At 33.0% G+C, this 24,745-nt stretch overlaps 3 protein-coding genes across 4 annotated transcripts in view; all 3 read right to left on the bottom strand.

Moving 5' to 3' along the window:
• Window positions 1-6,330, bottom strand: part of LOC123707994 (neutral ceramidase) — a 36,531-nt gene extending 30,201 nt beyond the window's left edge. For both annotated transcript variants that reach the window (XM_045658398.1, XM_045658399.1), the window contains exon 1: window positions 6,091-6,330. The gene's annotated coding sequence lies outside the window, so the exon portion shown is untranslated. The remainder of the gene's footprint in view (window positions 1-6,090) is intronic.
• Window positions 6,331-7,791: 1,461 nt separating this feature from the next.
• LOC123708581 (acidic leucine-rich nuclear phosphoprotein 32 family member B-like) lies at window positions 7,792-11,674 on the bottom strand. The gene is made up of 3 exons (XM_045659361.1): window positions 11,465-11,674; window positions 9,884-10,076; window positions 7,792-9,557 (listed from the first exon to the last, which is right to left on the bottom strand). Exons 1-3 carry the CDS (start codon window positions 11,561-11,563, stop codon window positions 9,505-9,507), a joined length of 345 nt encoding a protein of 114 aa, XP_045515317.1. The 5' UTR covers window positions 11,564-11,674; the 3' UTR covers window positions 7,792-9,504.
• A 1,469-nt stretch (window positions 11,675-13,143) lies between these two features.
• LOC123708268 (DDB1- and CUL4-associated factor 8) lies at window positions 13,144-24,566 on the bottom strand. Its single transcript, XM_045658907.1, has 11 exons — window positions 24,195-24,566; window positions 23,770-24,130; window positions 23,330-23,532; window positions 22,717-22,890; window positions 21,982-22,157; window positions 20,719-20,897; window positions 19,317-19,482; window positions 18,292-18,425; window positions 17,836-18,034; window positions 16,761-16,880; window positions 13,144-15,761 (listed from the first exon to the last, which is right to left on the bottom strand). Exons 1-11 carry the CDS (start codon window positions 24,310-24,312, stop codon window positions 15,606-15,608), a joined length of 1,986 nt encoding a protein of 661 aa, XP_045514863.1. The 5' UTR covers window positions 24,313-24,566; the 3' UTR covers window positions 13,144-15,605.
• Between the last annotated feature and the right edge of the window lie 179 nt (window positions 24,567-24,745).

The following is a 24,745-nucleotide window of genomic DNA, read 5'->3' as shown; positions in this document are numbered from 1 at the left end:
ACATGTGTAGTCGAGTGGTGCAGTTTTCAGGAGACCCGTTTTCAGGCCTAGTTATACCCCTTTGATGAAGGAATATTCTAGACCGAACTTTCTAGGTGTGAGACAAGGATGAAATGATACGAGAGAGAGAGAGAGAAGATCAGAACTTTCTCGAAACTAGACGAGCACTCTAGAACGCCGTACGACAAGGACGGAGCAACGTGCGAAAGAGACAAAGAGTGCGAACGTTCTAGAATTGTGCAATCGCTACTCAGTAGCAAGCCCGCCTAGAAAGTTCTCGAATATTGTTTAGAATTATTCCCAGGGATATATAAGCGAGCCGAAACGCGACTAGTCACTTAGTTTTGAATGCGATAACAAGAGCGAAACACCGAAGCGATAAAGTGAATATAAGTGATAAAGTACTGTGTGAAGTGTGCATAAGTGAAGTAATTAGTGACTGTGTTTTTGTGTGCTATTAGTGCATTTCTGCAATTAATTTATGCCCATAAATTCCTCATTGATTTATTAAGAAATAAACCTTTGAAGAAATCTACGGCATTTTCTATCCGATCCCCTAGCTCGTAACAATATTATATTAAGAACATTATATTCCTCGGCACATTTAAAAGCAGTTAAAAATAAATATTTCCAAACACTTTGGATTATATACCTTTGGGATTGGGATTTTAGGGTATGAATCACTACAACTTCGTAGAGTAGCTTTGATCCAGTTTGCAAGCTTAAGGGCCTATACGGTCGCAAACTCTAAAAAAGTACATTGTTTCTTTCCATGTTTTGTCATTGTTTCGTGAAGTTAAGTAGTTTATGTATCCATTTTGAAAGATCGATACACGATTTAAATAACTGCGCTCGAAAGAAAAAACTAAACAATTTTCGACACTTTGAATTCATTTTATGACGAAAATGTAGAAAGAACATGATTTTGAAATTTACACGATATATTTTATCGCAAGCCAAGTAATCCATTTCAGAAAAAAAAATTGATAAAATTACATTATTTTAATGTTTTACATAACCAATTGTTATTACGGGCCGGCGCGCTTTAGTGGTAGCCAGCTCTCGGGGGATAGGGCCTTAACGAATAACGAAACAGAAAGCGAAAGCGTTGGGAGAGATTATGAGACTGTTGTACGTTCTGGACAATTATCACCGCTGCCGGAACCAAAACATTTTCAGTGTATTCGACTCGCACTGTCCAGGGTTAAACAGTTCCCATTCCCTTACTCTCGCAGCTTTATAGTTTTCTCTTGTATTCACCGGACAACGACCTTTTAAAGAAGCCTATGGTGGTAACATGATTTTAAAATGTATTCAGAAAAGATAGCAATGGTTTTTATTTAATTACAGAAAAAAATATTAATTGTATATACAGGAAAATTTCATTTTATACCGTACCAAGTTTTCAAAATTAATTTTCGCACTACTTCAACTGATCGTTCTGAAAAAAAAATGTATTACTCCAGTTTGGCAAGTAGCTTTAAAAGTAAGCGCAATTAATAAGGATTCTACAGTGGTATAACACTGAGTCCATTATTTCTTAGATCGGCCATAAGATTTTTTTTTGTTAAACAAAGTCTGTTTTTAACAATCTCTTTGAAATTACAACACGTTCCTAATGACCACAGCGTGGTTTAAATAAGATGGAGAGAGACATTCCATAAAATGTGAGCGAGACAGATAGTGACGCTTATGACATACGGACGCAAATAAGTAAAATAGACAGTTTCTTTTTTATGATTAGATTTATTACTTTTTTTTTAAAAAGATGTTCAAATTGCCGTCCTTCAGCTGCAATACAGGCTCGACATCTCCTTAAAAAAGATCGTGAAATGAAGCGGGCAAATCGTCCATTATTCACAATCTATTCTACTGCTTCCGCTATTCTCTGTCTAAGCTCTTCTACATTTTGAATCGACTTGAAATAGACTTTTTCCTTTACTGCTCCCCAGTAAAAAAATCAAGAGGATTTAAATCGGGTGAGCGGGCGGGCCACGAGATTCTACCACCCCGCCCTATCCATCTGTTTGGATACTCCTCATTAAGGTGGTTTCGAACTAAGCGGCTGTAATGCGCTGGAACCACATATCTCGTAAAATAGTTAGCGGCACGTCCTCCAGCAAATTGGGCAAATTATTTTGTAAGAAATCTAAATAAATTTCAGCATTTAAAACTTCTGGTAACTCAAAAGGCCCTATAACTTTTCCGTTCAAAATTCCAGTCCACATGTTAACTTTGAAACGTTGATTTTCGACGTGCCACTCGTGCAGTTTGTGTAGGTTCATGTAGCCGTCTTTTTTAAAAGTTGATTCATCCGACCATAAAAAAAATTCTAAGAATTGTGGGTCTTCTCGGTGTTTTTGAATTATTGTTTGGCAAAAAGCAACCAGAGGTTCATAATCTCGAAGTAATAAGGATTGTACTCGCTGTACATGCGAGTACATTCCATCCAGAACTCATTTTTTTGTAGTATTCGGTACTTTTGGGCACACCTGTGCTGGCCTCAATTCCACGTACCGAACAACTTGGGTCCTCATCAACTGCTTGAAGGACAACTGCCTCGTAGGGTAGTGAAATTCTACCTTCACCGTGCACTTGGTTTGGCAGTCGGCCCTCAGAGAACAGTAGACGGTGCACATTGGTAAAAACTCTATGATCCGGATAGCGATCTGCATTAGGGTATCTCTCGCGATACCGTCTAGCGGCTTCACTGGCATTACATAAACATTCCCCATAAATGAGGTGCATGTTAGCATATTCCTGTGTAGTGTACGTAGCCATGGTATGGTACAAATACACAATAACACGTAAGTCCAGGGAAAAGTAAAGGTCGTCGTAGATCACAAATGTAAAATCCAAATCACAAGCAAACAAGTCCGTAAACGAAGCCAAAGTAGTTAGAACACAAAATAACACCAGCGAATACGAAAAGATGCGTATTAAACGAAGGAGCGTTGCGTACTGACCTGTAGTGTGTGTGTCAATAGCAATAAGTAGCGTCACTATCTGTCTCGCTCACACTTTACGCCATCTTATTTAAACCACGCTGTGGTTATTAGGAACGCTTTGGGTACACTAGAATAGTTTTTTGTAATTCCAGAGAAATTTTTCAAAACAGACTTTGTTTAACAAAATTTTTTTTTATGGCCGATCTAAGAAATAATGAAGTAAGTGTTATACCACGTTAGAATCCTTATTAAATGCGCGAACTTTTAAAGCTGCTTGCCAAACTGGAGTAGTAATTTTTTTTTCAGGACGATCAGTTGAACTAGTGCAAAAAATTAATTTTGAAAACTTGGTACGGTATAAAATGACATTTTCCTACAAGTTGGAGTGATCGGCACAGGGTTTAGGATCATAGGTTACATAAAGCACTATTCAGGATGACGTAAGAGAAAAAAAATTGGCAAAAAGTAAATATTTGTAACAACAGGAATGAAAAAACTGTCACATGGTGTACATTTTCTGGAATAAAAGGAAAATTTCCATAACTTCAAAAATACATGACTTAATTTTTTTTTAATTTTTCTGATAACTGGTGTGGCATTACCTATGAGAAAATTTCGACTTGACGTCGACTTTTGGGACACCCTGTATATGTATATATGTATTATACATTCTGTTGAAATTTGGCCATACATAAGCTGTAATAAAATAAATTAAATAATTTAAATTCATGTGCATGCTTAAGCAATGAGAGTACTTCATCAATTCTATATAAAACCTGGTTTCGGAGTTAATTTCATAACGCGATCAGTTCGTCCTTGCGTTTACTATGCACCTTGACACCGCCTCACATACAACGTTTATACTTAAATCAAAAGATTATTTACTGACAAAATATTTAAATATACGTGGTGAATATTGTATTTAAATCTTATATCTATGACATGACTATTCGTACAGCACAAGGCAAATCTTACGAAAATGTAAAAAAATAATTATGCAAACACAATTTATGATATTGGTTTACATTTTAGGTACAAAGGTTTATTTAAAGACATTTATAAGTAACATTTATACAATAACTTACGACTCCAACATTGCGTAGAAGATAAGACGTAACCTACCTACTTGTAAATGCAAAATAGTGGTTGTAACGCATTCATACACTGACTATATTATTATTATTAATGTAGACAGACCCTTGAGCTTCTGTTAGAAACAGTATGGCGGAGGTCCCGGTGTTGCAGGTCCGTGGACCGCGGTTAACACTTTATTAAAAGTGACCCAACTCTAACACGAGTGAACAAAAATTATACTGTCTAAGTTTCTTGTTCTTCTTTTAGTCCCTCGCCATTACTGGCTGTTGGCCGTCAGTCTGTTAAAGCGTGTCTTGTCCTGTGCCAGATGCAGAAACTCTCCGCAGTCGAAATACCTACTCCCTAACGTTACAAAGCAATGATTGTTTTGTCTAAGTTTTTGCGAGTACCTATCAACCTACTCGTTACCTCAATTGCTCTCAAAACGACATATCATATTATTCAATACATATAATATAATATTATTAACATATTATAAGAAATAAGTAAGTAATTTGTCGCAGTCGAATTGCTTTAAAATAGTTTATAGTTATCTGTATTTTATCTCTGCATTTATGTCGCGTTGAAAAATATTGAAAATGAAAATGCATATTCTATCGTACATTGTATAAGAAATTGAATACGAATCTGTAATCGGCTGCAATACTAGTTGATCTGGTATTAATTACAATGCGCTTTTTCTTCATATAAAGTATTTGATATGTCTAGTGAAGGTATCAAAGTACTGCAATATACTACTTAGGGGTATTATAATTTGACCTATGCAACACTACAATATAAATTTCAAGCATAAACGCTATGATCAAACCTAGACCTTTCTCGGATCGGTCGATTGTAATTCGTGTGATAATTGCACGCACTGATGCCCTCTAGGGTTACAAATTAAATTGCCCTACTAATTAAAAAAGGTCTAGAAACAACTTATAATTACATAAGCTCCAAATAATGCAAGGTTACTTTCGCAATAAAATACCCGCATTTTCAACTTGTTAGTTAGGTTTTTATGGCTTTATAATTCACTGAAATATTTAGTATAACGTGGTGTCTATACATTTGTTAATAGTACATAGTACAATTATCAGAGCTCCATAATATGTCTTTTTTATATAAAAAAGGGAGAAAATGGGCAGGAGGCCCTATGGACAATCAGAGCCAGAAGGTTCGAAAGTACGTTGCCGGCCTTTTAAGAATTTGTTCGCTCTTTTCTTATAGTACGGAATCGAATTGATTCGGAAATGAAACCACTATGTGGAACGTTTTTGGTTAACTGTTGCACACCTGACTATTATTTATATACATTTAACGTCTACTAACTGAACAATGAGTACAGTTATAAGCTATTGAATGAGTACTACAGTACAGTGATAAAAAACATAATACTCCATTATTTCCTAGCGATCTAGAACTTAGCCTGCAAACGTCTTACGATTTAGCCATTATTGCGTCACTAATGTTTAAATTAGCAATGCCTTTGTCATTGTTTCAAACGAAAAACAAATCATATCGCATTATCAGTCAATACAATATCTGAATGTATACGAACAAAGAATCCACTCAAGAATTATTGTGTAGCGATTAAAATTTAGTACACTTATAATTATTCGTGTATTGCATTTATTAATTCGGTATAAATATTTATTAATTATCTTTAAAGATGGAATTATTATTTTAGTGTTTAGATACTTACACAAAGGCTTTGTTTATATAAGAACGCATGCTTTGCAATTTTGATATATTTTCGTGTAAAGAAGAAATAGTTTCGGCAAAATACTATAGAACTATTTTAACTATAACTTCTCGTCTCATATTGTTCGATCTGAGGCTTTTTTTTTTTGGGCTTCGTCAATAACAAATAAATATTGCTTTAATTCCAACCAATATACATTTTTATTGGCTTAATGCAAGTAATTATTCAAACTATTATTGATTATATATCCTTGTGCAGTACTTTTGTACAAATGTATGATAGAGAACTGTAACAATATAACTGCATTTTGGAACAGCCATAGAAAAGTCTGCTATAATTGAAACATATAAAGATATTTACCTTTATAAATCACCGTATAATAACAAAACACAATTTTGTTTTCAAGTTCTCGGTCAATGGATTGTAAGAGTAGCAACACTTTCACATTTTATTTTTGTTTCAAAAAACTAGACTTTACTTTAATGAAGTAGGTACCTACTATTGATAATATGATTATATTAATTAAATTTACGATATACGTTTATCCATAACACTTGGATAGAACTCACTAACGACGCGTGCAACAACACAAATTGTACGACATCGACTAAATTTTTTAATACCGAAATGATTACCGTCTGCAATTTACAGAGCATATCTAAACAAAGCCGTCAAAGTGACATATCTTTGAAGACAAATGACATCTATTGAATGCGTCAATTGCACATGAACAATATTTTTTTAGTTATGACTCATATTTCCCTTACACTCCCAGTTCAGATCACTTACAGTTCCAATCCTATTTGAATATCTCATATTTATCAATTTTAAGTAAACTTTTAGTAAATAATAAAATAAATTATCTACGTAATTATTATTAATACAATCTATCTAGCACTAGCAGGTAGGCATGTTATATAGACCCGTTGCAACGCTACTGAACTTGTTCATAAAGAGATAAAAGCCTATTTTCATTAGAATATAGCGCAACTTTCGTTAACATGGAATCCATGGCAGACACGGTCTTTACTTGTTAATATTAAAAAGTTGTGTTAATAGGTAATAATGAAATGGGCGGAGACGTTAACCAACCTCACTGATTTGCAGAAACAGTAACTTAGTAGGTATCTAAGCGAGTAAATATACGGTTAACGTAGGGACTTTATCATTAGGATATATCTAACTATCTATAGATACGATATTATTGGTGAATCAGATATTATTATTTTATAAATGAATTATGCGAAATAAGGTTAATTTTAAATTACTACTTGAAGTCTTAATTTTATTTGATATTTTTCGTTATTGGTTTAATATGTATCTAGAAGTAAGTTTTAATACCTTTACACACACCTTACTTTTAGCATGTTTTTATTGCATTTAGAAAAATAGCAAAAATAAGCGTGTAAATTATTTTTAAAAATTGAAATAAAATCGTTTCTCTTCCATAACAAATTTTAAAATATACCCGCCAAATTCTGATCTCTGCCAGCTTTTTAACGATTTACCACAAGATGGCTCTGTACTTAAAACATGTATTTTTAGTTCACGCTAGAGGGCACACCTGTCACAACGAAAAACAGACCAAGTATATACCTAAATAAAATCTTCATATTTTATTGTAGCCTAGTTCCTATTATATATACCATATAATAAGAATATTTGTATTTAACTTATTTCTGTACCAACTAGGTCAAGACTATCGAATTAAACAGATAAATAACTTGCAGGTAGGTCAAAGATTTTTTAGTCACAAAATTAATTACTTCTGTGGCCTAGTGATAAATAGCTTTAATAGAAAGTTTTCATTTTTATGAAGATCTGTGCGGAATGTCCATACCGTATATGCTCGGCTAACTTTCTTAAGTTGAAACAAGGATACAAGCTTAAAAACTAACAATGCACTACATACGTTTGTTTGCTAACTATACCTTATACTGACATGTCTCTATTTTCATAACAGCTTATCTTTGTTAGTATTATTAAAAATAGAATTTGGCAAGAAGATTGAGGTTATATTGATACCGAGAGCATATGCTTAGGGACAAATAAATAAGCGTAGAAAACAAAATAACGTTTTACTTAAATCAGTTGTATTTACATTTAGTCCATTGTAGAAAATCAATGTGTTTAACATCACAAATAAATAAATCGTACTAAGGTATTCACATCAGCCGTACATCGTACACAATATGCGACAGCATAGTAATCTTACCATTTAAAAAAGGCGGGACGTCAGAATTAAGGATAAAAGTTCATTTAAAATTTGAATTTATTTCATTGTCCATAACTACTATAAGTATTATTACTATATGTAACGAATGTATTAAAATAATATCCCCCAATTGTATTATTTTAATGTCAGTGGAGAAATATTAGTTAAGCCGCTCGATCCACAACGCCGTCTACTGTATGCCAGGTGTTAGGTAAAAAAAATATAACCATTTACGGCACGTTATTGTTTAATCGACCGGCATTCAGCAACGAGCGCGCGAAATACGAGAAAACAATATGCACATGGAATCGACGTTAGACAAAGCCTCGTCATACATCGCTATGATAGGAGTGCAACGTATCGAGCAGCAATGGATATCGCTCGATGAGTGATTTTCATGGCGGCCGACGCGTTGCCGTCGCTCGGTAGGTGTCGGTCGCGACAGACGCCAGTGAAGGCGAGGGGCGCGGGGACCCAAGCCCAGCGCGGCAAATCGAACGAGGCCACGCGCTCCGCGGGAGGGGAGACGCTGACGCCACAAGCCGCACATTCCCCTCTCCCCCGGCTAGCACCCGGCGCGTCCCCTCATGAATTATTGTTACGTACCAACCTACATTCTAATTTTTAACCTAGGAATCTCTTATTCCGTTCTTCGAAACTTCAAATAGGTACCTAGCCGAAATTAAAATATGGACAAAATTACAGGCCGGTTTTAGGTATGAAGGCTCGCTATCGCAACGCGTTACGCGGCGGCCGTCGCGCTCTCGTTATCAGTCGTTAGGGGAGCGAGCGGGCGCGCGATGTGCACAAGATAATGGCAAAATTGTGATGTTTTTCTTGTGTTAATACACAGGGGAAGTTAGTTAACTATTGCAATCCGAGACTTTACGTATCAAAATTACAATATTTGTAATTTTTAGCAAAGTTTCGAATGAAACGATAGTAAATTGAGGGGAGGTCTGGTTGTTTTGTATAATAAGAGTTATTAATATTGTGATATTTCACAATGATTTGCAATTCTTAAGCTCCACTTATGCTAAATATGTACACACAAACTCATCACCCGCAATAAAAGTATGAGCCTTGTGACTTATTCTATAAATTATAACAATTATTGTGGTTACAATTACTGTATGTGAAAATATATGGTCATTGGTCGGTACAGAAAAATATCACAACTTCACCATTAGGGCTCACAGTTTAACCTAAATACAGAATGGATTCACTTAGAAATTAATTTTACTTTCAAAACACATTTGTACATTTCATGACAAAATTCAACAGCATTCTACTAAGTCTTAAGAGATATTTGTTGCAACCAGTAACCATACTTGAACTTGGTAAAAAAATGAAAATCACTGGATTTAGACTTAATTACAATCTTGTCATTTAAACAGAGGTGCACCCGTTTTTAGGTGGGAGCGTGGGGCCTCGGAAGTTCCCAACTGGGCTGGTGCCGCTGTCGCTTTCAGTTGGGGCGAACCGAGGCCGAAACCGGGCGTCACATGCACTCATAATTACTACACTGTGACATTGTCCATAGAAAGGCGTGAGCCCTATTACGCGTCATCTTCTTCTTCTTCATCTATTAACTCCTCCTCAACTTCTTCATCTGCAAAAACAGCAACATTTTAAGGATATGAATTCCAAATAATTAAATATAGCAATACGATAATAAAACAAGTACGATGGTCGTTTACATTAATAATGGGTCATGTGCGTGTAACATAAGAATCAGATGAGGGTTAGGTAGACGAATCGAACGAACTTTGTAGGTTTCTAAGCGTTTTCAGCAATGAGCAACAAAACAGGAAATACTTTTTGATACCAAAACATAAATACTTTTTATTTTTATATAGATTATCAATGATTAAAATAGATGTCAGTTGAATGACTTTTTTTTATGAAAATGTTCTGATATGCCTATTTATAGAATACCTTCAATGTCGTCATCGTCTTCTTCAGCTAATTCTTCCTCATCTTCTTCACCTTCCTCCCCCTCCACTTCTTCATCATCATCCTCTCCTTCTTCACCCTCTCCTTCTATGTCCTCTTCTTCACTGTGGGCTCCATCATCACCACCGCCGCCGTTCTCCTCTTTTCGCGCCTTTTTCGCCTCCGTAACTTTTTCCTAAAGAACATAACTTTCTAGTAAGTAAAAAAAAATTATTCAACTGATTTAAATTGGCTATCATCCAATATTGCTTAAAATGACTTCTGTTAACGTGAAAGATATGCTTCGCCGGTGACAAAAAGGTACGTAACAATAGTGCCGTGGGTAATAAGACGTGTGAGGAAAGGAAACAAGAAAATAAACGAGCTATGTTTTCTACGCTTTAAGGAAAACACGGCCTTATGTACAAAGTAGAGAGCGGTTGGAAAGATAAAATTAATTTACACATTCTAGCAAGAGTTGCTTAACACGGTGTATTGTAAATTACCAAGCGTTAGGCTCAGTTATCATATGTCAATAAAGTCTCATATTCGGTGGCAAAGAGTACGGAAGACGACCGGTCGGCCAAGGCATGAGCAATGACGTAGAACGTTTACCAACCGCCAAAACGACAAGGAGTATTAGTTTTTAAGATGCACCTAGAAGCAATTGAACTGTAAATTATTATTTTTAACAGACTGCCTACGCTGCACCTAGTCGGTGTCGGAAACGATGAGACTATACCCTTAATTGGTTAGGTAAAAATAATGCCAGTTTCATTGAACTAGACAACCTGCGCTTCATAGATTTAGTACATAGCAAAACAAAGGAAGTGTGAATAACAAATAAGCCGGGCGGGCATTGACTGCATGCTTAACTTAAAATTTGACTAAGTCCTAGTTACATACATAGCATTCAATCGTGTCGCCTCGATTAACAAAATTAATGTATAACCTAAATAATTTTATTAAAAATAACATCGCCTGTCATAAAATGCACATTTTACTAGCTTTATCTATGGCAGTCCACATTCTACAATGACATTCACGCGCCGCGGCCGCCATGTTTCTATAAACTATACAGATAGCGTCACGCTATTGGGTATGTACCAAGCTGCAAATGAAAATGATTCAAAAATAACAGCGTTGTCTCTAAAATCGATAGTCATGTAGAAAATGTATTTAAAAACTATAGGCCATGAAGAGTACGTAGGTACATTCTCGCGCCATGTTTTTTTACCAAGGTCATGCCTGCTGGTCGAAAATGAGTAAACAAACCTAAAAACAACTAAAACTGAACGTTTTCATTTTATTTACGAATATAATTATATCATTTTCTATAATAAAATACGTTCAGTGACTCATCGATTACCTCATGCTGCTAACATGCTTGTTGTATTATACTCGGTATAAGCCGGTACTACTTTAGGTCATTTGAGCGGCAAAACGCGACTACTTGCTAATACCACGTAAAATGCATAAAAAGACTCCATAAGATAGGGAACATACCAAAGATAACCTAATTTTCAACATTCAATAAAATGGCGAGTTTCTAAAATGAATACAATATCTGACATGTGCACTCACCTCTGCTGCCCTTTTGGCTCCCTTTAGATCACTTTTCGTGTCTCCCGATTCGCCAACCTTGTCTACGGCCACTTCACTGTTTTTATCATTGGAGCTCATGATTGTTCTGATTTTTATATTAATTACTAAAATTAAAACAAGTTAAGTATATAGTGGTTCGAAACCGACGCGCGACTGACTGATCAAGTGAACGAGCGGCGGAGACGAGACGAGTTTGAAATCGAAGATGGCGCGGGCTTCTACACGCCTCGCATTTGATTGGCCGAGAACTGCGACCATTGGAAAATTGAAAGCAGCATGTGGACAATTATGAAAATAAAAACTCTGCTAATGTCATAATAACAATTGAAATTTAATGATTCAAACTAAAGTATATAATCTTTCAATCATGCTGAACTAAGTGGAATTATCGTCAATGTTAACATTTTATGTAAATCGATGGAATTTTACAAGAATTTCTTTATTTTAGTTCCTAATTTGGTCACTACGTGTCGCTAATTGTCATGCCATTCATAAATCACGAAAATAGCGGGAAATGTTTGCACTTTGAAGTTTGATGCAAATATGCTTTTTTATACTCATTTAATATAATTATATTAAGTGTTTCTTAATACTTCTATATAGTATATAAACTAAGTGGATTTAGATATTGCATCAATGGTTCCGATGAAAATAATATATAATGTTCAGTGCTTCAAATTCAAATGGGTGGAATCAATGTGAGCGAGAGGTACCTATTCATACCTGATACCTTTAGATTTTCGATTTTAGAGTTTAGACGTCGGCATAGGGTCATTAAGTAGGTGATCTGTTTATTTTATTTACAGTTGACAGGGATTGAAACAAGTCAACGTATTAATATTAGAATTAAAAGAGTTTAACCGCCTAATTCGAACATTAAACACTACACAAGCCATACCAAAAATAATGGTGGCTTCGGCGTTTACCTAATATACTGACTAGTCCTCCAATAGTAAAAAACTAGGTTAGAAGTTATCTTCTTTTGACAGCATACGGTAGAAATTTTTTCGACAGTAGAGTTATGGCGAAAGAGGCATATGTGTTTGTTTTAAATTTTAGTTTTCATTTAAATATTTACACTTAGCTGCAAAATCCTTTGACCTTCCATTGTAACGAAGAATCTTTTATATTATTTTATTTGTCAGTTTAGGTCTAAACATATTCACGTTACATGGCCTGATTTTACATAGTGAGGAGGTTAGAGTACGTACGTTATATTAGTATAAAAAATATTTTAAAAATTAAATTAACGTCAAATAGCTGACAAATGAAAAGGAATTAACTAAATAATTTATTATTTACACAGATACCTGTATATGTATTTTCTGACATTCGTATGGATTACCCATGTCGCTAAAAGTACTTAACGATTTGGATGAGACTTGAACTGTTTCCTTTATTGAAATATGAATCATTTAATTTAGAAAGGTTAAGTCAATATGTCTTAGTTTCCGGAAAATGTTTGACCTAACATATGTATTTTTGGTGCATGTATGAACATATGTATACATGTATATACACTCAAACGTAAAAAAATTAGCACTCATATTTGGTGGCCTCGATAAATTATCAAACTAAAAATATTATCAAATTTAATCAATATCCAATACATATACAGGTCAATTGATAACCTCTTTTTTTAAATCGGTTAAATATTACATACTTGTTAAGTGTTATGATTAGTGAATACAATCTCGAGTTGGGATCGTTAATTCGAGATCACGAGGGATTAAGAATTACCATTTCAAAATGCCAGTAAAAAAAGTGCATTGTTATAGATAATTTATATGACGAGAAATTTTCACCATTACCGTTACAATACACCAATTTTTCAATTCATATTTTTTTCAACATTGTCTTGAGAATATTTTATACTATGATAATAAAAACACATATTGAATACTAGAAAAGCATTACTTAACCTCAGCGATCATAATATTCTTTAAAAAAAACTAACGTTTTGTTCAATAATAATTTGCTATTTAACAATAATCTACAATTGAGTATTTAAGCTATTTAATACAAGCAGTACATTAGTTTCATTGCAACTACATATAAATAATCACCATAATCGTAAAATCGGGAAAATATGATACCTACATATTCAATCGAAGAACAGTAGAGATTTCCAAGGACCATGATCAACAGGATTCCAATTCAATAAAGTCTTACAATTCATAAGTCCGTATGTATATTCGAAAACTTATTTTGATGCATTGGAATTGGTTATATTTTTTTTATTATTGTTATAGTTTACCTTCCTCTACTATGTTCCGAGATATAACCATATATATATGGAAGGCCATCTTAATATTATCAAATAAATGTGAAAACGGCTATAAATTTGGATCACACTTTATTAAAACTAAGCACAAAGAGAGCAAATAACTTTTCGAATCAGGATATATTTTATCGGAAAACACTTTATATGCCATCGTGTTACACTACACATGATAATAAAGTAAACAAATAAAAGCCGATTACAATTCCAAAAACTGTTTACAACAAACAAAATTAACTTTGCTAAATATCAAAATTCCACTGAACAGACAAATAAGGCAAGGATGATGTGGGCAAGCGTGCAGCTATTATAGTACGCTCTTAATTATACTAAATGGATGGCAAACATTTTGTTCACACAAGTTGGAATTAATCTTATTTATCTCTTCTGTGGTTAGATCTAAGCTTTAAATATAATTTCCTAGCACTAGTAACTATTTCAAAAATTATACTAATTTTATTACAACAATTTATTTACATTCATTACAATTGGTATGCAATGGTTATATGTGGTGCATATATATATACAAAAAGTTTAGGTGACTAAGAAACTAGATAAATGGCTGTTTGTCCTGCTCTATTGAGAACACCTTTTGGGTTTGAACGTATAGAAGGCACATATAGAAGTGAGATTTTAATTCGAAAGCCAAGACTGACTTTTGTGTTGTTAAATGAGTTTTTATTGATAGCTTTATATAATGTTCTTCTACAACTTGTATGGGATTTTCAAAATAACATAATATATATATAAAAACCACAGAGCAGATTCAAACAGTTGTTAAATTTTGTCTTTGATTTATTTAGTTAGAAAAAAAATGTTACCTCTAGTTACGCACAAGAGTCGATTTGAAATTCATATTTCATGCAGAAACTATCTCAGATTTACATAGAAATTTTATAGGCTTTATTAATGAAGTCTTAGCAGTAGAGGAATGAGAAAATTTTCGACAAGTATTCAAGATTTTACATTATGGTAAAATGAATATTTTTTAGATTTAGAAAAATTCTCCGCACAAACCTACAAAAATGTAGACTAAGTGTTGTCATGGTTACGAAAGTTTTAGTATTAACCACAAACAACCTTTTAGTCAACGTTTTATAAGGCCACACAAACTAATTGTAAATTTTACAATAAAATTGTATTTTTACACATTTTAACCATAATATACAATGTTATATTACATTTTACTAATGGAAATACAGCCAAAACCGTGTACGACGACATCGTTTAGAACAACATACCGGTTATATTGACCACGATCAAAGGTCCCGGCTGAATTGTATGTATTAGGTACTTAATAACAATCTCATCTGTTAAATAAAAAGCCTTGATATGTGGACTAACCCGATATTGCTAGTGTAAACGACGAATTCAGAATATTGCCTATCAAAAAACTAATATTTAAATACGACTATTGGTTTTTACGACCAAATATGAGTAGTCCTTTTGAAGTTTATATAACAAGATTTTAACTGTATATGTAAAGGTGTAATCGCGTGTACATTTCATTCGTTTGTTTCCTTATACGTTTCCTATTATTGGTAAAATAAACAAATTCCCTTTAAATATATCTAACACAGCATGTCTAACACTTGACACAGAATTTGGTAATACATAGATATAAATATTGGCATGTTAACGCACGCCATCAATCATCGCAAATATTACAAAATTGCCAAATTAAATAAATTAAGCGTTTATTTTAGTGTAACAATGTTATAAAATCTAAATAAAACGGATATTCATAAAATTTAAAAGATGTAAATACAAAAATCTTCGTGTGAAAATCGAAAACTTATGCTATATACACATGAAGTTCAGATGGGAAATCCTAGAATGCTAGAAAGTGGTGCACGCGTTCCCATCGAAGTCTATATTGGTCCCGTAGGCCGGGGAGTCTTCGTCGGTTAAGGTCCCACGCCAGGCATTATAAAGTGTCGGCAAGAAATCCGTGAACATTGGACTAGGGCGGATCACGCTGTTCCCTCGAACGACCTATGAACAAGTAGAATATAAGGTATTACATATAAAAAAACAACGTTCTTGTTTATCTTTAAATGTATGGAAATAGTATATTTCATGAAAAGTGAGGAAAGCCTGTTATTGCAAAGAGTTGCAATGACAGTTCCGCACGTGTACTGAACAACTATTTTTAATACAGTTGCTCAAAAAGTGGCGTATTGCAGGGAAGTACAGCGTTCCGGATGTAGGCTATTACACTCTCGTGCTTTGTTTTTCCAAACTAATGTATATTAAAAAGAAAAAACCCACCACGAAGTTTTTACTAAAAAAAATATTTCTAAAAAGAATTTACTAATTTGTTTCAATATCACATTTAATGATTTGATTCAATGAGTTAGGTTAGGCTTCATTTCATATCAATAACAAAAATTCTACTAAAGACTTGGTTGTATGGGCATAGTCCCCTTTGCCTACCCAGAATGGGTGAAGAATAAAAAAAATATCTCTACTGATATTTTTTTTACTGTTGGCGCCATTTTCCAAAAATGTTTTTGCTAGTTTAGTTGTCTGTTTTACATGAGCAATTTCGACGAAATTTTATTTGAATTAACACCACCCGAACTCAGTAATTGCACAAACATTTTACCGGAAACGTAAAAAAGTCGCTCCATATCTAAATACGACGAATTTATTGCGTGGAGAGAAGAGTAAAAGCAAATAGTTTTATTAAATTGCTTAATATTTTCACAACTGTATTAAAAATAGTTGTTCAGTACACGTGCGGAACTGTCATTGCAACTCTTTGCAATAACAGGCTTTCCTCACTTTTCATGAAATATACTATTTCCATACATTAAAAAAATGATCATTTTTCGCTATATATATAGAAATACAATAAGTTACAAATTGGATTGCTTGCAATTAGGTAAAAATAATTGCTAATAGAAAAAATAAAAAGAATTGGAGAATCCCGATTTAACTGGACTTAGACCAGGGTTATATAATAAAAGGAAAAAGATTGTGGATCGATACCTTCTCCATTCCTTTGAAATCAGGATCTGATTGTCGACACGGCATCCATATCTTGACATCCTTGTCCAGACCGCTTGAAGCAATTACTGGGAAGCGGGGATGGGGCTCTATACAATTTACCTGAAATATTTCCAAATAGATTTTTATGGAGGTGAGTAACGTAAAAGGACTCCTACGCATCAAAGGCCTCTTATTAACCACGAAAGTGTTTTCTTTTCAGAGGGTCTTCAGAAATACGAATTTTAAAAATATACTAAAACTAGGACTGATCTGTGAACTAGGAGAGTTCAATGTTTAGATTTCATTTGAACATTGACCGACTGCTCACATCATTTATGGTACAATTGTAGAGATCCTTAGGGTTGTTAGGTATATGTATAATTACATATACAATATACATAATATACTATACAGGTACTCCTGACATTAATTACATATAAATTTAAATACACATTTCACAGTCCACTTGCTAAGTCTATAACTATAATTCACAAGAATATGGAAGCAGTTTGTTAATACTTCAAATAAATGTGCGATATGACTTACAATAAGTCTAGTCCATTTTGTATCATTATTTGATATTTTAAAAGAGTACCGAGAGTTATTTACGTCGGCTTTTTCTCTCGACCTTTTTGCACGATATGTAGAGATGTCTGGGATACGAATTCAATGACGTGGAATAAGTGATACCTGTATCTTATATTCCATAATAAACATATTTTATTTTAATTTGTTCATCGATTACGGCATGCGATACGTGCACGTATTAAATACGAATCATTTACTATACTTTGCAATCATTTTGAAACGTCTTTAGATGAATACTGCTTTTATACAACGGGCAGTTTTATCTTTAGGGAGCGTTCAAGTATTATGTCACGCAATTTTTGGAGATTCCCCCCCCCCCCCCCCCCCCAATGAAACGCGCCGTAACGTTTCTATATCCAATAGTAAAACGTTTCGTGACTAGACTCGCTTGAGTTAAAGAGTGACATAAAACAAAACATAAATTTGCCTGTCTGTCTGCATATGCTAATCTCCAAAACTTCTGAATTGATTTTCGCTGAATACTCACCACACCACTATTATCCCCATCCATCCATTGAACGATAGCCTCGGACTGTTTCTCCCAAATGTAAATGTGGGCACAATCAGACCCTGACACAATGTACTGACTCTGGGGGCCAAAGAAAGCCACGCCCTTGAAAGTCGCGCTATTCCGGTGGCCGCTGTATTTGTGTGTGTATGTCTGTTTGTCGATGTCCGTTGTGTCCCTGGAAATCATTTGCTCACGTTCAAGTACAAATATATATATAAGTATACATAAAACGGTCTATATAATTTTTTGACACATTGTTGATAGTCGACTATCAAGGTTTATTGTCTATTAAAATGTCACATTAACGCTGTCTATTGCCACATATTTGGTATTTTAATTGATCTGAATTTTTACATAATTTACATATTATCTACCCTACCCTTAATTTACGATGGTAACAATATTCACGTAGAAATGAAACATAAAACTTACTTATCATAAACATCAAGTTTCGTATCAAACAAGTATATATCTTCATCGTTATACGATCCTAGTATTTCTGACCCGTCGTGGTTGTACACGGCGCATGTCAGATGCATCATTGACTTGTGAACTGACGGCTGAGTCTGAAATTATCAACTGATTAATTATGTACTCGAAGACGACTTTTATCTTTAATTGTAGATTAATAATTATATATTCCTTTAAAGGAAATATATATATTTCTAAACAACCTAACTATGCTACAAAAATCATAAACATGGGGTACATAAAGAGATCTTTATATATTAAAATTAATATTTTTAGATTTTTTATTTATTTATTTACACTTCGTTACCATAATATACAAAATTATAAATATAAAAAATATAAATAATAATATATATAAACAAAAACGTCAAAGCTAATCCAAAGGTTAATTTAGTAACAATTAATAAATGAGTAGCTAATTACGAGGCAGAAGAAAAATGGTCAAAAAGAAGATTTTTAAATAAATTTAAAGATTGAGCTCGTCTGATATCAATTGCTAGGGAATTTCATAGCAGGATACTTTACACAGTAAAGGAGTGAAATCAGTTTTATGAGTAGGACTTTCAAGAATAAGATTTTGCTTTAAATAAATAGGAGTTTTAGGATTAAATGCTATATAATGTTCTTTATAGAGAAGTTGTAAAATGTGCATCTTACGTTAGCTTTTTTATACTTATCTTGAATTTATGCTTAACTTATATAATACCACATCAAGATCGTGTTTAGTGAAATATCTCAAATTTTAATGTTTTTTGTGATTTTAAAATTTAATAAATAAAGCAAGATTTTAATAGATCATTTCAGTTTATTATATACACTCGACTTGGAAATTTGATAATGATGATTTCGATAATTGGAAACTCAAGAGACTATACAATTCAAGTTACCAAAAGTTCAAAATAACAAGTGTCAAATTATTATTTTTATACTATTATTATGTATTAACAATTAAATACAATAATACAAATTTTAATTACGAGTCTCACCTGAGTGAAGTTAGCCGTGTAAAAGTTTAATGGTGTATCCGTTTTCCTCGTATCATACACTCGAAGATACATATCGCGACCGGCTACCAAAAGCTGTTCCGGTTTCAGGGGATGTCCCGCTACACTATATAGGGGAATTGGTGTCGTTTCGCGAACTTGGAATAGTCTGTAAATGATAATTAAAAATTGAAATTTGCATTACATACATATGAATAATTAACACAAAAATGTATCTAGGTATATAAATGAAAATTTATCGCAAAATATGTTGCTAGGCCCAACTTCAAGACGACCAATTATTTCAAGTATTTTTTTATTTAATTTAAGTAGAACTCTGGAAAAAGTTTTTATGGAAAAAATAATTTTTAAAAAATTTAGTTGTATTTAGTACTTAGGTTTTTTATTCCTAAAAAGCGATCAGTCGCTTATATAGGGTAGCATAGCAATTTCCTAAACTACTAAAAAGGGTAGGCTAAGGCGAAACAAAGTTCGCGGGGGTAGCTAAAATACTAAATTAAATATTCAGATGTATAAGTCCCGCACATTGATATTGCGACTTTCGGCCATCTTAGTGACGTAGTCGAACTGTCAGTGTCAGTACCGTGCGCAAGGTCAGCCAGCGCTTACGCGTATTGAGTACATCTAACACGTGTTTTTTATTGCTATTTATTTTCGTTATCCTGTTTTATTATATTAGGAGGTAATTTAATAGAAAATATTTATAATTAAATATCTATTATATAACCCTAGATTATAAACTTTTTTCACCAGGGTGGCAACACCTCACACGAAAAGAAGATTACCGATACAGATTGTTCACATAAATTCAAGTAAATAAATGAATATTATTATTAACTTTTTTGTTATATATGGATGACGTCACGACCAGGCCATAAAATTTAAAAAAAAAAAGATGACGTCACGCAGCTGTTATTGTGACAAGGTTCCATCGCATATTTCGACGTGCGGGGCTAGTAATGTGTTATGTATTAGAATTATAAATTATTTGTATCTTAGTATTGTCTTTTTTTAACATAGCTTTTACACATTAAGAAACCACTTCTTAAACTATTTACATAATTTTATTTCTGACGTTTTGCGTGCTTTACAGCGTGCGTGGTCGTGACCAATACATAGCTTTAATCCGTTTAAAAAGTGTTTTCTTATTTGTATCTTGTTGTCGATATTTTATATTTAAATAGAAACAATTTGTCATATTTAGCATTAAATGTATTAGCTATTTTTAGAAATGTTTCATTACAATGGTTTATATTAAACAAAAGAATAAAAAACACAATTTACGGTTTTATTCATAAACTTCAATTACTTAAAAGTGTTTATTAAATAAATCAGTAGTATTTAGACTTGTATCGATTACGAGATAGTACAGCTATCAACTCACTTGGAACCATGTTCCTCTCTAACGTCGCATCGCATCACGACCGCGTCTTCTCCGGCAGAGATGACCAAATGTGGTTCGTGAGCTGACACGTGCACTTTATGCGCGGCCCGAGCGTGGTTCGCGAGCTTACGACGCGACGCGCCGCTCATTCCGCTAGCCGGACATTGGATTAATCGAACCTGGAATTTAAAGCGAAGAGTGCAAATAGTTTTAATTTCTATAAAACCCCTTAGATAGTATTATCTTTTGTTAACATTGCTTTTACACATTAAGAAAAACACTTTTTGAACGGATTGAAGCTATGTATTATTAATAAAAACTTATAATTATTTACATAATACTAAATTTTGAAAAGCACGCGAAACGTCGAAAAAATATAAAAATTAGAATTATGTAAATAATTATAAGTTTTTAATAATAATACATAGCTTCAGCCCGTTCAAAAAGTGTTTTTCTTAACCCCTTAGATATTGTCTCAAATTAATGTTATTACTAATCAATTACTGTGTCGCTTTTGAGCAGCTGCGGTGTGTTAGAGTTAAGAATTAACACTATGTATGACTCCCATCAAAATCCAATACTTTTAGCCATACGCGAGTCCCACTTAGAGCTAAATCCTGTCTCTGAATCTATAGGTAAGAGCAGATTTATACCGTACAAACCTAAACATTAATTTATTTGATAACAATAAACATAATAAACGCCTAATGATACTCATTTAAGTATAAAAATATAATAAGCGTATAATAATGTTGGCCTACAGGCAAATTAGACGATAGTATCACCCTTTAATTTCTCTTAAATCTATATATATACAATTCTTGTGTCACAATGTTCGTTCCCATACTCTTCTGATACAGCTCGACCGATTCTTATGAAATTTTGTATGCATATTCAATAAGTCTGAGAATAGGCTGTCTATCTTTTCAACCTTCTAAGTTATCAGAGGTCAGCACCAAAAAAATATTTTTAATATTTTGTATAATTTTCTTTATTTTTATTTTTTTATGATACAACATACAAAAATACATACCCCTTAATTTTCACCCCTTTACCATCAACTTCTATATATTATTTGTTAATGAAATAAATATGACTTGACTTGGTTTATATAGAGAAATATTCATAGTAAAAACCGAAAAAAAATCATTTCGGATTATCGAACAGCCTCTTGGGTACCAAATGTTCCATGTTGGTATATACTAACAAGGTAGGCTAAGTAAAATCACAGTAAGGAGAAGCTAGTTGTTATATATAACTTACTTGTCCATCCCTCGCACAAGTGACAATATTGAGTTGCGTCTGTGCATTCAAATAGAGGAATTTGCTTTGAAACACATTTGATTTGTGTCCTGTCTTCACCATTTGTATTGGTGTATTTCTTGCCCAGTCCCATACTATTACATTGGTATCATCTGAACCAGAGGCCAATAAATGACCTGTAGAAAATTTTTTTTTACAAATAAGAATATTAATCATTTGCATGGAAAATACTGCAAATACCAACTGGCTAAATGCCTTTAATATGGCAACATTTCCATAGACTTTAATCACAACTAGAGTTGCTTGTCTTCTTTATAAGCATTATGCTAAAATGTTATTCCATGAGATTATGGGATTTTCTAAGTAAAAAAAAAGGAAGTATGACAAGGCATAGTATGGGCTACAGACTAACCTGGCCAAAAATAATAATACAATTAAATCACTTATCTTAAATTATTAGGTGTCAAGTTGATATGGCCATATAGGTGTCCTAAATACTTGCGTAAACCAAGACAATATTTTCATCTATTACCTATGTATTCAAATGTGAGAAATTCCCTTATAAAAACTAAATCAGCCTAACAGTCTAAATATCCTAACAAAATTATTTTATTAAAATTTTTTAAACATAGATCTTAGCTAAATACAACTAACTTTATTCAAGATTTCATCTATTTAGTATTGTCAGGCTATTAAAGTTAAGACTTTAATAGCCTGACAATAATACGTACTTACCCTCTGGATGGAAGTTAATGGAATTAACACAGCCTCGATGTTTCATTAGTGAGTCAAATTTTGCCATTCTGTATACTGCATGCAATGAGCCATAGAACTTTTGCTCAAAAATTACATCTTCTTTAATGGCTTTTCCCAATGGAAATGTCAGACCCATTTCACGATTAATAACTTCTGCAAATCATTCATATCTTATGGTAAAGAAAAGCTATGGTTACAACTTATTTTCATATATTGACAAATTTAGTACAATAAAGAAAAAAAGCAGTGACACTACTAAATCTTAGGGAAGGCTGTTTATGGCAGTTAACTTATACATTTAGATTTTACATTTATATAAACTGTTGGCTCACTATATAAATAAAATATTATTTCATTAAAACAAGCAATTGAACATTTAAATAGTTCAATGTTGTCAAGGATCATGGAGTTGATACATAGTTTCTTGACTACAACTTGTATGATGCAATTATTAATCTGGCTCTACTAATTTACTTATAAATTTACAATAACAAAAAATAAATATTATTACACTTCTCTGTTTGCAGATATTGTTTCATGTAAATTGTGTAATATCACTGCTACTAAAACCTATATGAAACTATTTTATTACCTCTTAGAATTACGTAATTATGTTGAGGTCTTGTTTTTAGAAGTACAGGTGGAGTTGCTGTTTCTTGTTTATTTTGAGATGAAGTCTGTTCATTTTCAAGAAATACAGTGTCTTCACTATCTCCATCTTCTTCTAAGTCCAAGTCAAGAGTATTATCTTCACTGTAAACATTATTACTGCTTTCTGCTGAATCACTTGAACTACTGTAATAGTATTTCAAATGGTTTTAAATAGAAGAAAAAAAATAACATTAAATTACATATTTTGTGTAATTTAATATTCCTTAGATAAACATTAAACATAAGTAATAAAAATATGTGTAAAAACACACAAAACAATCGCATTAAATATTTAGTAAACCAAACATGAAGAAATTTATAAAATGTATATTGAAATATATATAATTTATAACATTCAAAAGGTATGTAATGAAAACTTACATGCTGGGAGATGAATTAATTGAAGAACCTGGTGCACTTTCATAGTAAGTATTAAACAGCTGAATGTTGCCTGATCTCTCATCATTTGACAAGTCATCAGAATCCCTTGAAGAGTTCTCATCAGAATCACGGTCAGGTGTCTTACGCTTTCTATATATTCTGCAGTGTCTTGGGCGTCGCAAATCCAGTAAAATAGCTCGTACGTTGCTGCTGGATGGTGCTGCATTAACTACTTCATTGGTTGGCTCCATATTAGACGAAACTGCACGCTCTTCGCTATTTACTTCACTAGGACTTTCCGATTTATCAGCAGATACACCGCTGTCTACATTCTCGTTTTGAATATCTTTACTTCCTGATGCTAAAAAATAAAGTCGTTGAAGTCGTACAACTTTGTTCATGGAATAAAAACAGCGACTACTTACCCTCTTCGTTAAGACTGTCTTGTGAACTCCCATCATTTAACTTTAATTTCTTGCCCCCTAATTTGGGACTCATCGGCGAATCTTTGATTTCATCATCGCTTGGCAAATTATCATCCATTTCTACTAATTATTGACCTTACGACGCAATCTTATAGGTACGATTTTAAAAGAAAAGATTACAATTTGATTAAATATATCATAACTACTGATCGTATGCTATAATGCTAATATATACAAACTTATACTTATTGACTGTTTAAAACTAGACCAAATCTTTAATAACAAATTAAATTTACAACAAACTGTAAGAATCAAGATGTTACGTTTTTATTTTTGTCTAATTTTTTAGAATTTTTTTTATAATTCGAACTAGAGCTGACATAAGTGCACAGATAAACAGGCACTAAAACTTTAAACAGATTGTGTAAGGTACGAAGATACTGAACATAAACTTTATTTAAAACTCATTACAACTCATAAATTCGCTTTGACCATATAATATATTGTTTTTAGGCCGATTAAACTTTTGAAACACATGCAGATTTTTAAAG

Source organism: Pieris brassicae, chromosome 4, assembly GCF_905147105.1.
Source record: "Pieris brassicae chromosome 4, ilPieBrab1.1, whole genome shotgun sequence".
NCBI lineage: Eukaryota > Metazoa > Arthropoda > Insecta > Lepidoptera > Pieridae > Pieris > Pieris brassicae.
Note: the sequence above shows the minus strand (reverse complement) of the source record. Positions and strands in the feature narration are given on the sequence as shown.